Source organism: Hylobates moloch, unplaced genomic scaffold, assembly GCF_009828535.3.
Source record: "Hylobates moloch isolate HMO894 unplaced genomic scaffold, HMol_V3 SCAFFOLD_9, whole genome shotgun sequence".
Lineage (NCBI taxonomy): Eukaryota > Metazoa > Chordata > Mammalia > Primates > Hylobatidae > Hylobates > Hylobates moloch.
Window position 1 is genome coordinate 27316603 of NW_026652284.1, and position 12174 is coordinate 27328776.

Below are 12174 nucleotides of genomic sequence, written 5' to 3' on the forward strand. Positions count from 1 at the left end.
CCAGTTGACATGTCAAGAACAAAAGGAGTCTTGAGAAGAGTGGGACCTCCAAGGCCACCTGTGGAGCCAAAAGAATTGGGACTGTCTGCTGTAGTGACCAGATATGGTCAGGGGACCTGGCTTCTAGTGCCAGCTCTGCATCCTGCTGTGTGATCTGCACTTGATCTTAGCCAAAAGGCCGAGAAGCGATGCTGTGTGATCTGGAACAACTCACTTCACATCTCTGGGAGACTGCTGCTTCTGTAAAGTGGTGACATTAACATCTCAATGACATAGGAAAGTTGTAAGAATCTCTTTTTTCTCTTTCATAAGGTGCCAATGTCTCCTTTCCACTTACCTTTCAGCTAGCCCTGCTGTCTTCCCAGGAATGTTCCTACCTTCAGATGCAAGCAGATGTTGTACCAGGACTGAGCCTTCTCTTCTCCACCATTTCCAGCTGCTCTGGCTTGGCCTAGTGCTCTACTCAGGGCATGGTGCCTGACAATAAGCGTGGGGCTGGTGGGTGTTCTGAGAGTTTCCATGCACAAGTACAGTCTGGCACACACAGGTTGACGCAAGAGCTTTTTTCTTTTCTTTTTTGAGACCGAGTCTCACTCTGTTGCCCAGGCTAGAGTGCAGTGGTGAGATCTCGACTCACTGCAACCTCCGCCTCTGGGTTCAAGCGATTCTCGTGCCTCAGCCTCCTGAGTAGCTGGGACTACAGGCATGAGCCACCATGCCTGGGTAATTTTTTTTGTATTTTTAGTAGAGACTGGGTTTCACTATGTTGGCTGGTTCGAACTCCCGACTTCAGGTGATCTGCGCACCTTGGCCTCCCAAAGTGCTGGGTTACAGGCGTGAGCCACCACGCCTGGCCGCAACAGCTTTATTCTTCTCGGCCTCAGTCTTCCCCTGAGGAAAGTGGGTGTAATTATCTCATCTCCCAAGAAAGAACACATTTATCAATTTTTTTTTCTTTTTTTGTTGAGACAGAGTCTCACTCTGTCGCCCAGGCTGGAGTGCAGTGGTGCGATCTCGGCTCATTGCAATCTCTGCTTCCTGGGTTCAAGCGATTCTCCTGCCTCAGCCTCCCAAGTAGCTGGGACTAAAGACGCACACCACAGGCCGGGCGCGGTGGCTCACGCCTGTAATCCCAGCACTTTGGGAGGCCCAGGTGGGTGGATCACGAGGTCAGGAGATAGAGACCATCCTGGCTAACATGGTGAAACCGTCTCTACTAAAAATACAAAAAAATTAGCCAGGCATGGTGGTAGGCGCCTGTAGTCCCAGCTACTTGGGAGGTTGAAGCAGGAGAATGGTGTGAACCCAGGAGGCGGAGCTTGCAGTGAGCTGAGATTGTGCCACTGCACTCCAGCCTGGGCAACAGAGCAAGACTCTGTCTCAAAAAAAACAAAAACAAACAAAAAAAACAAAAACAATAAAAAAAACAAAAAACAAAAAACACACACACCACCATGCCTGGCTAATTTTTGTATTTTTAGTAGAGATGGGGTTTCACCATGTTGGCCAGGCTAGCCTCGAACTCCTGGAGAGACCAGATCTTGAGGGGCCTCAAGGATCATGGGAAGGATTTGGAGTTTACTTTTTTTTTTTTAAATGGAGTCTCACTCTGTTGCCCAGGCTGGAATGCAGTGGTGCAATTTTGGCTCACTGCAACCTCCACCTCCTGGGTTCAAGCAATTCTCCTACCTCAGCAACCCAATGAGCTGGGATTACAGGTGCCTGCCACCATGCCCAGCTAATTTTTGTATTTTTAGTAGAGACGGGGTTTAACTATTTTAGCCAGGCTGGTCTCAAACTCCTGACTTCAAGTGATCCGCCTGCCTTGGCCTCCCAAAGTGTTGGGATTACAGGCATGAACCACTACACCTGGCCTCCATTTACCAATATATATATATTTTTTCTTTTTTTTCTGGGGATGGAGTTTTGTTCTTGTTGCCCAGGCTGGAGTGCAATGGCATGATCTTGGCTCACTGCAACCTCCACCTCCCGGGTTCAAGCGATTCTCCTGCCTCAGCCTCCTGAGTAGCTGGGATTACAGGCGTGTGCCACCACGCCCAGCTAATTTTGTATTTTTAGTACAAATTAATTTAGTAGAGATGGGATTTCTCCATGTTGCTCAAGCTGGTCTCGAACTCCCGACCTGAGGCTATCTGCCTGCCTTGGCCTCCCAAAGTGTTAGGATTAAAGGCATGAACCACTGCGCCTGGCCTCCATTTACCAATATTATGGCAGCAACTATAGGTAGTCACTGGGTGGATGGTCCCGGAAGAGGCAGGGAGAGATGGCAGAGTCATGAAGCTGCAGGGCTTCAGGTGCACTCACGCTTTGTTTTAGCAGGTAATGCCTATTTGTCTTTTTTTTTTTTTTTGAGACAGTTTCACTCTTGTTGCCCAGGATGGAGTGCTATGGCGTGATCTCGGCTCACTACAACCTCCACCTCCCGGGTTCAAGCAATTCTCCTGCCTCAGCCTCCCGAGTAGATGAGATTAGAGGCGCCCACTACCAGGACCGGCTAATTTTTGCATTTTTAATAGAGACGGGGTTTCACCATGTTGGCCAGGCTGGTCTTGAACTCCTGACCTCATGATCTGCCTGCCTCGGCCTCCCAGAGTGCTGGGATTACAGGCGTGAGCCACCACGCCCAGCCTATGTTAATTTTTTTGTATGAGACGGAGATTCACTCTTGTTGCCCAGGCTGGAGTGCAATGGTGTGACCTCGACTCACTGCAACCTCTACCTCCGAGTTCAAGCAATTCTCCTGCCTCAGCCTCCCGAAAAACTGGAATTACTGGCGTGCACCACCACTCCTGGCTAATTTTTACATTTTTAGTAGGGATGGGGTTTCACCATGTTGGCCAGGGTGGTCTCGAACTGACCTCAGGTGATCCGCCTGCTCAGCCTCCCAAAGCGCTGGGATTACAGGTGTGAGCCACTGCATCTGGCTAATTTTTATATTTTTAGTATAGACGGGGTTTCACCATGTTGGCCAGGGTGGTCTGGAACTGACCTCAGGTGATCTGCCTGCCTCAGTTTCCCAAAGTGCCGGGGTTACAGATGTGAGCCACCACGCCCGGGCAATTTTCGTATTTTTGTAGAGATGGGGGGGGGGGGTCTCCTCATATTGCCCAGGCTGGTCTCGAACTCCTGGGCTCAAGTGATCTGCCCGCCTCAGCCTCCCAAAGTGCTGGGATTACAGGCGTGAGCCACTGTGCCCGGACCATCTGAAATTAAAAACAATCTCCTGCACTTGTAAAGTAGAGAAGAGAGGATCCATCTTAAGTCCGATTCTCTCTTGGCACTGTTTCCTTTCCAATGTTGGCCTCTGAAATGTCGGCAACCCCTAGTTGGTCTTTGACATTTAGTGGAAGGGGGCGGGGTGGGCTTACCTACCTGAAATTCGGAACCTGGGAGTCTCTGATTTTCTCTTTCTCTAGAGCTTCCCTCCTCCAAACTGTCCTCCAGGCTACTGCTGGAGGGATTTTTTTTCAAAGCACAGTTCTAATCTTCTGTCTCAGAAATCTTTTGTTCCTTACTGCCAACACAATAAAGTCCAAATTCCTTAGCTGGGAATCATAAACTGCCACAATTCCCTTTTTCGGCTTCTGATTGACTTGATTTCAGTCTAAGTTAAATCATTGAATTTGTATTATTTAGGATTAGGTTCAGCGAAACCCCAAATACTAGGGGCTTGAATAAAACAGAAGCTTATTTCTCATGTAAAACAAGTCCTGAGGTGGGCAGTTGGGGATTCTGGGTGTCAGGGAGCCAGGCTCCTTTGATCTTGCTGCTGTCCCATTCGGTTTTTTTTTTTTGAGACGGAATCTCACTCTGTCATCCAGGCTGGAGTGCAGTGGCGTGATCTCAGCTCACTGCAACCCCCGCCTCCCAGGTTCAAGTGATTCTCCTGCCTCAGCCTCCTGAGTACAGGCACGTACCAGCACGCCTGGCTAATTACAGGTGTGAGGCACCTCACCTGACCTAAAGAACCTAATCTTAATTTTACTCCTGTGGCCTCTGGCAGCCTTCCCGCCGCCTTAGGCTTTTTTCACTTGCCTGCATTGATCATCTGTACAATCACTTGTCCCACTAACCTAGAGGACAGGGAACAGGAAAGAGTTGGGTCTGATCTTGAGCCCAGAAGGTGGCACATTTTCCCCAGAGGGCAACGCAGACCTTTCCCAGCCCCAGGCTGAAGCTAAGTCCTTTTTTCCAGCAGAACAAAAGATGCTCCCAAAGAAAAGATGATGATGCTGGGAGTCCGTGTGCAAACTGGCATGCAATTAAACCTTCCGGCCGGGCGCAGTGGCTCATGCCTGTAAACCCAGCACTTTGGGAGGCCGAGGTGGGCGGATCACGAGGTTAGGAGTTCAAGACCAGCCTGGCCAACATAGTGAAACCCCGTCTCTACTAAAGATACAAAAATTAGCTGGGTGTGGTGGTGCGCGCCTGTAGTCCCAGCCACTCGGGAGGCTGGGGCAGGAGAATCGCTTGAACCCGGGAGGTGGAGGCTGCAGCGAGCCCAGATTGCCCCACTGTACACCAGCCAGGGCAACAGTGTGAGACTTCATCCCAAAATAAAAAATAAAAAATAAATAAAACCTTCTGAGCCAGTTTTTTCCATATTGCTCCACTGCCTAAAATCTCTTGGTGCCTCCCTAGGGCTTCAGGGTTGTCCTGACATCATGGTCCTTTGTGATCTGACCCTCGCCCGTGTCTCCCACCTCAGTTCCCACATTTCCCCCACGTCTAAGGCAGCAGCTACACTTGACTGCAGTTCCCTGAGTGCCAGGCTCTCAGGCCTCTAAACTCTCACATGTGCTGTCGGCTTTGCTGGGTACGCAGTTTCCTGCTGGGTTTTCAAGACTGGCTGTGGGAGACGCTTCCTCTAGCAATCCTTCCTTGATACCCTCAAGCAGAGCTGGGGCCCCTGTGTGTCCTCTCAAGGCCCTCTGAACACCTCCATGTCAGTGACCTCATCATTATACTGTACTCGTCAGTCTTACATAGGCTGAGCAACCTGAGGGCCAGCAGCACTTCTTTCACTGGCATCCTTAGCTTTGGGCACTCAGGAGGCACTCAATAAATACATCCTGAATGAGGCTCCTGAGTGCAGGGTACAGAGGGCCAGGTGATAAGGGAGACACCCTGAAGCCTCTGTTCTTTGCTTTGAGCAAATGAATCGTGAAGCAAATACCAAAAAGTCACGTCAAGCTCTTCTCTCAGCCTGAATAAAGCTCACTCATTTGTCAGAGCCTACCTTCAAACTTCATCGCAAGGAAGCATACCCCCGACCCTGGGGCAAGATCTTTATTCTGCTCTTACAGCACCCCACATATCTTCTTTACAGCATTAGTCACTATGGTAATTACTGTGAGATTGTTTAATGCACGGTTTATCAACGACCTCATGAACATTGAACATTTGGGGCTGGATTTTTTTTTTTTTTTTTTTTTTTTTTTAGATAGGGTCTTGCTCTGTTGTCTAGGCTGGAGTGCAGTGGCATGGTCATGGCTCACTGCAGTCTAGACCTCCCAGGCTCAGGTGATCCTCCCACCTCAACCTCCCGAGTAGCTGGGACTACAGGTGCACAGCACCATGCCTGGCTAATGTTTGTATTTTTTGTAGAGATGGCGTTTCACCATGTTACCTAGGTTGACCTCGAACTCCTGGGCTCAAGTGATCCACTCGCTTTGGCTTCCCAAAGTGCTGGGATTACAGGTGTGAGCCACTGTGCCAGGCCTTGGATAATTCTTTGTTGCAGGAGGCTGTTCTGTGTCCTGTGGTGGGTTTAACAGCAGCACTCACTCTGCCTGCTAGATGCCAGTAGCAACCTCCTTCTCAAGCTGTGACAGCCAGAAATATCCCCAGACATTGTCAAATCTCCTGGGGGTAAAATCGCCTCTGGTTGAGAACCACTGGTATACCGTCTATGTCTCCAGTTAGAATGGCAGTTCCATGAGAGTGGAGACCCCACGTCCAAGTTCCTCAGGGCTCTGATGACCCCAGCCTGGCATCCACTCTTCCATGCAGCTGATCCTCCCCAAGCCCCGGACTGGGCTGCACGCTACCTGAGAAGCACATCGAAGCGTTCATTCTACAGGACCCTCCTCTGTGGGCTTGTGCAGCTTGGGGCCAGGGGTGGTGGCCTACTGGCCTTTGTACTGCCAGTACCCACCTAGGCTTTGCTTTCAGGGTGGTCAGAAAATGATTACTGGGGGAACACATGACAGAAAAGCAGGAAAGGGGCCTCTTGGTGCTGTGAGCTGACCAGTGTACAGTGATGGTCCTTCTCGACAGGGATGACTTCTACTTTTTGGAAGGGAGACTTCAGACTTTATTAGATACCTTAAGGCTAGCCCTGGGGAAAACCGTGGCTGGCTTCACCATCCTCCTAATAGGAAAAGGCAGTGAGGAGAGCAGTAGTCTGGGGAAGGTGGGAGCCCCAACTGAGGGGCCTGCACCCAGCCCCTCAGATCCGCCTCCCCTCCCATGTCACTCCAGCTCTTTTGGGATGATCACATGGTGAGAATCTGCTTTGAAGATACGAAGGGCTTCATGGAGGCTTCCAAGGCAGACTGGTAGTCCTGCAGTGGGACCTGGGAGCAGGCTGGGGCTGCGAGCTGGCCTCGGCGGATGAGATTGCACAGTGTGAGGATCAGCTCCTTGAATTGGTCTGCAGGAGGTTGGAGGAAATCAGACAGAAGAACAGCAGCTGGGGCTTGGTGAGATGTGGCACGGGGATGCCCTATGGGCAGGAGCTGGCACCGAGCTCCAATAAAGCCTTGAGAGTCCTGGCTGTGCCAAGGATAGGGTGGCTGTGGGGGCAGCCTGGTCCCTGCCTATCTTTAGGACAGTGAGGTCCAGATGGGGACAGAGGAACATAGGAGTGGCTCTAGGGGCTGAGGGGCAGGCAGGCAGAGACCACCCTTCAGAGTGGTGGCTAAGATGGCACAGACTCACAGAACCTGGCCACAGTGGTGCCAGGAGCACTGAATGGTGGGAGGAGAAGGATGGCGGAGGCAGGGAGGCCAGAGGAGGCCCAGGGAGTGGGTGTGCCTGGAACACCAAGTGATGTAGAACAGTCGAGCTCTGCTCAGGCAATGGCGCTCTCCGAGAGCCCAGGACTCCCTTAGAACCCCACAACCTGACGCCACCAACGTCCCCTTCCTGGGCCTGCCTCCTGCGAAGGACCCTACATGGTACAGGAAGTTGAGAAGTGAAGGCCTCGGCTGAGAAGTGTTTTTCCATAGACTAAATTCATTCAGCCTTCAAATCTAGTCATATCTACTGGTTAAAACACTTCAGTGGCTCCTCAGTTGCCTTTGAGTGTGAGTCTTGTCTGGGCGTGGTGACTCACGCCTATAATCTGGGAAGCTGAGGCAGGTGGATCACTTGAGCCCAGGAGTTTGAGACCAGCCTGGGCAACATGATGAAACCCCATCTCTACTAAAAATACAAAAACTAGCTGGATGTGGTGGCGTGTGCCTGTAGTCCTAGCTACTTGGGAGGCTGAGGTGGGAGGATCGCCTGAACCGAGGAGGTTGAGGCTGTAGTGATCTGTGACCATACCACTGCACTCCAGCCAGGGCAACAGAGTGATACCTTGTCTAAAAAAAAAAACCCCTCAAAACAGCAAAAAACCCCCAGTGAGTCTGAATGCCTTAATCAGGTTTATAAGGCCTTTGTAACCTGGTCACAACCCACTCACCCAATTTTCCAGCCCCAGCTCAGATCTAGTGCTCCAGGTCGCTTGGAAGCACTTCAGTGCCTAGTTGCACATGTGATTTTCGATTTTTTCTGCCCGAAACACTGCCTTCATGCCACCACCTTCCTCCCCTTCACTTGGATAACTCCATGTTATTCTTTGTCCTGAGTTTGGAGATCCCATTCTGGGGAGCCAGTCCTCCAGGAGATGAATAGGGAGATGACCTGTTTACATCCTGGCTGCATCCCTCCCTGCGGGGAGGTGACTTTGGGCACGCTACTTAACCACGCTGAACCTCGCTAACAAGAGTTTAAACTTATGACGTTTAAACTGAGGCAGAGATTAAGTAACTTGCCCAAGGTCCCACTGCTGGCTAGGCAGAACCTCTATCCAGTAGTGTGGAAGCAGAATTGGAACCCAGGCAGGCTGGCTCCAGAGTCTATTCTCTCTGCTTGGCTATCCATCTTCCCCCACTGTCAGCTCTTCAGGACAGGGGCAGTGTCTGTCTTGTTCTGTGCCCCTAAGACTAACCCAGTTTAGTCCAATAACTATTTGCTGACTGTAGCTGGGCTAAGTCTATTCTCTTTGATCCTTCTGTGGGGCTGGGGACCCAATCACCCCTCCAGGGCTCACAATAGCTGGTCATTTCTGCTGCCATTTTCAGGCACTGCCCTCATCTGTGACTCTTGGCACTGGGCCATGCACTCACCTGGACTATGGTCCTTCTTCCACTGGGACAACCAAAAGCCCCGAAGTTTGAGATCCTTAAAAATGAGCAGGCTCTGCAGACACAGGAAGGACATGCTGGGCTCTGAGGGCAAGAACTTCAGGTACCGCTTAAGGGTACAGACTCCCCTCCAGGGACGGGGCATTGCCTGTTTAGACAGCTGTCGTGCCAGGGGATGTGGCCTGGCTGAGGTGTCTGGCCCGGCTCCAGGCATGCCTCCCCCTGCACCCAGCTTACCACAGAGGCTATGACGGGCTGCTTGGCCATCCCCCCATAGGTTACCATGGTTCCTCCACGCCTAAAGAGTCCGAAGAGAACAAAGAGTGGTTGCAAGGCAGAGACAGAGCCCTTCCTGAACCTGCCATGGTGCTTCTACTCCAACCCTGGTTCCTTTATAAACCCTGCTGTCAGAATCTCTGGGAAAGGCTGAAAAATACAGATTCCAGCTGGGCGCAGTGGCTCCTGCCTATAATCCCAGCACTTTGGGAGGCTGAGGCAGGTGGATCACTTGAGCCCAGGAGTTCAAGACCAGCTTAGGCAAGAAAAGGAGACCCCACCTCTACAAAAAAAGTACAAAAAATTAGCCGGGCAAGGTGGCATGCCTGTAGTCCCAGCTTCTTGGGAGGCTGAGGTGGGAGAATCACCTAAGGCCATGAAATTGAGGCTGCAGTGAGCCCTGATCGCACTACTGCGCTCCAGCCTGGGCAACACAGTGAGACCATCTCAACACAAAACAAAACAATAAAGAAACCAGATTCCTAGGTCCAATCCCAGACCCAATGAATCAGGAGACGAGAATGTATATTAAACACACACACACACCTGCTCTGGATGACTTGGGTGTTTAGCCAGGGTTGGGAATCCATTGATCTAACCCACCCAGTCAGGCTTTGATTAAGTGCTGAAAAGAAACATGCTCTCCCCAGCTGAGAGTTCAGCCTTGCCTCTGCTCTCACAGGTGTCCGACCTTGGGCGATGCAGTGAAAATGGCCGCGCTCATCTCTTCATCTGCCAAAGCTCATTCTAAGAATCAACGTGACGAAACACTCTATAGATAAGGAGTGATGTGGACTGTGCAGGGAACAATGAGAAGCATCCTCTCACTGCAGGAGGTGCCTTCTCAGTACCTGCTGTCTGACACCCACACCCCCACATCAGCTGACATACAACAGTGAGACTAACATAATTTTTAAGTGAATAAGCCTGGAGTTCACATGCTTGACTTAACCTATGTTCCCCTCCCCACTCCCTGGCTCTTCTAGGAGTCTGTTGATCAAGGATGACCTCAGGCACATTTGGGGACAACACAAGGTAGGTAGACTTTCAAAACCACCGAATGGAAGGAGCTGCTGTCCTAGGGCAGGTGCTTCTGTCCCTGAGGCTGCTGGGTAGTTTGGTCTTAAGTGCCCCTCGACTGCCACCTGCTATAGAAAGTAGCTCCTGGGAGCCGAGCCCTCTCCCCTCTGTATCCCTGCTGCACTTCGTCTAATCAGACTAGCTGACACTTACCAGGCTTCTACTATGCGCCAGGCACAGTTCTAAGCATTTTGCATGTACTGCCTCAGGGAATCCTCGTAACAACCTTGTTTTAGAGATGAGAAAGCTGAGGCCCATCCGTCATTTGTACAGCAATTTGTATATCACCCAGTGTCCTTTAGACCAGCGGTCCCTAACCTTGCTGGCACCAGGACTGGTTTCATGGAAGACAATTTGTCCATGGACTGGAGTGGGGGAGATGGTTTTGGGATGAAACTGTTCCACCTCAGATTCTCAGGCATTAGATTCTCCTAAGGAGCGCGGCACCTAGATCCTTTGCACGCGTGGTTCACAATAAGGTTCACATGCCCATGAGAATCGAATGCTGCCGCTGATCTGTCAGGAGGCGGAGCTCAGGCGGCCATGCTCGCTCACCCACTGCTCGCCTCCTGCTGCGTGACCTGGTTCCTAACAGGCCACGAACTGGTACTGGTCTGCAGCCTGGGGGCTGGGGACTCCTGTGTTAGACTACCCTTCAGAGGCAGAGGGTTTATATAACCCCCATTTTACAGATGAAGAGACGGAGGCCTGGATTGTTTTTCACATACTGCCTAACTTTCCATAGGCCCACAGCTAGTAAGTCACAGAGCTGGGGCTTGAACCCAGCCATTCTGACTCCAGTGCCTACACCCGTAACGCTTCCTCCTGCAATGACACTGGGATTGAGGTCTGCCGTAGGGGCTGTCAGGTATGGGGCTGTCAGGTATAGGGCTGAAGCGGTGTGCTCAAATGTGGGGTCAAGCCTGGCTCTCCTGCTGACTAGACTTTGGGCCAGGTACTTGACCTCTTTGGGCCTCGTTTTTTTTTGAGACACAGTCTTTCTCTGAAGCCCAGGCTGGAGTGCAATGGCACGATCTTGGCTTACTGCAACCTCCACCTCCTGGGTTCAAGCGATTCTCCTGCCTTAGCCTCCCGAGTAGCTGGGATTACAGGCGCCCACCACCATGCCTGGGTAATTTTTGTATTTTTAGTAGAGACGAGATTTCACCATGTTGGCCAAGATGGTCTCAAATTCTTGACCTCAGGTGATCCACTTGCCTCAGCCTCCCAAAGTGCTAGGTTTATAGGCATGAGCCACCGTGCCCGGCCTGGGCGTCATTGTTTTAAAGTATAAAACAGAGATTAGAACTGCACCCCCTGTCTAGGTGGTTGTGGGAGGGGTAAGTCAAGTACTGCACACAGTCTGGTGCACGGTGAATACTCACCACAGCACTCTGGCCACGTGACTCACCTGCTCATCTAGCCTGTGAATTCTCAGAGGGCACATCAGTGTCGCAGCCCTCTCTGTACCTGGTACCTAGTAAGTGCTCAAGCAAGTATGTGCTAGCTGAATCCATGCTATTGAGGGGGTTCCTGCTTTAGTTAGGAAGTGTCTTTTTACGGACACTCTAGCTCAAGAAGCTTATTTTTATTTTATTTTTATTTTTTGAGATGGAGTCTTGCTCTGTCGCCTAGGCTGGAGTGCAGTGGCACAATCTTGGCCCACTGCTCCGCCTCCCAGGTTCACACCATTCTCCTGCCTCAGCCTTCCGAGCAGCTGGGACTACAGGCACCCGCCACCACGCCCGGCTAATTTTTTATATTTTTAGTAGAGATGGGGTTTCACCATGTTAGCCAGGATGGTCTCGATCTCCTGACCTCGTGATCTGCCCGCCTCAGCCTCCCAGAGTGCTGGGATTACAGGTGTGAGCCATCGCGCCTCGCCTAGAAGCTTATATTAAGGAGAACGGAAGGACATGCATTAATATTGTCCATAGGGCTTATCCCCCTTGGTGGTGGGGTGATAGGTAACTTTTTTTTTTCTTTTTTGAAACGGAATCTCCCTCTGGCACCCAGGCTGGAGTAGAGTGGTGTGATCTCGGTTCACTGCAACCTCCACCTCCTGGATTCAAATGATTCTTGTGCCTCAGCCTCCCGAGTAGCTGGGATTACAGGTGCCTGCCACCACACCCGGCTAGTTTTTTTGTATTTTTAGTAGAGACGGAGTTTCACCATGTTGGCCAGGCTGGTCTTAAATTCCTGGCCTCAAGTGATCTGCCTGTCTTGTTGGGATTACAAGTATGAACCACTATGCCTGTCCAGGTAACTTAAAAAAAAAAAATTATTTATTTATTTATTTTTTTTTTGTAGTGATGGGGTCTCGCTATGTTACCCAGGCTGGTCTCGAACTCCTGGCCTCAAGTGATGCTTCCTCCTTGGCCTC

The 12174-nt window shown here is 51.0% G+C and overlaps 1 protein-coding gene across 10 annotated transcripts in view; it reads right to left on the bottom strand.

Moving 5' to 3' along the window:
• Nucleotides 1–5275: 5275 nt before the first annotated feature.
• Nucleotides 5276–12174, bottom strand: part of MECR (mitochondrial trans-2-enoyl-CoA reductase) — a 39448-nt gene continuing 32549 nt past the window's right edge. For 9 of the 10 annotated variants that reach the window (XM_032759559.2, XM_032759558.2, XM_032759564.2 and 6 more), the window contains 3 exons: nucleotides 8673–8733; nucleotides 8418–8490; nucleotides 5276–6676 (listed from right to left, as the gene is read on the bottom strand). In XM_032759559.2, coding sequence (XP_032615450.1) covers nucleotides 6519–6676; nucleotides 8418–8490; nucleotides 8673–8733 — 292 coding nt within the window. In that variant the 3' untranslated portion in view covers nucleotides 5276–6518. The remainder of the gene's footprint in view (nucleotides 6677–8417; nucleotides 8491–8672; nucleotides 8734–12174) is intronic. The other variant, XR_004370915.2, reaches the window with a different exon arrangement.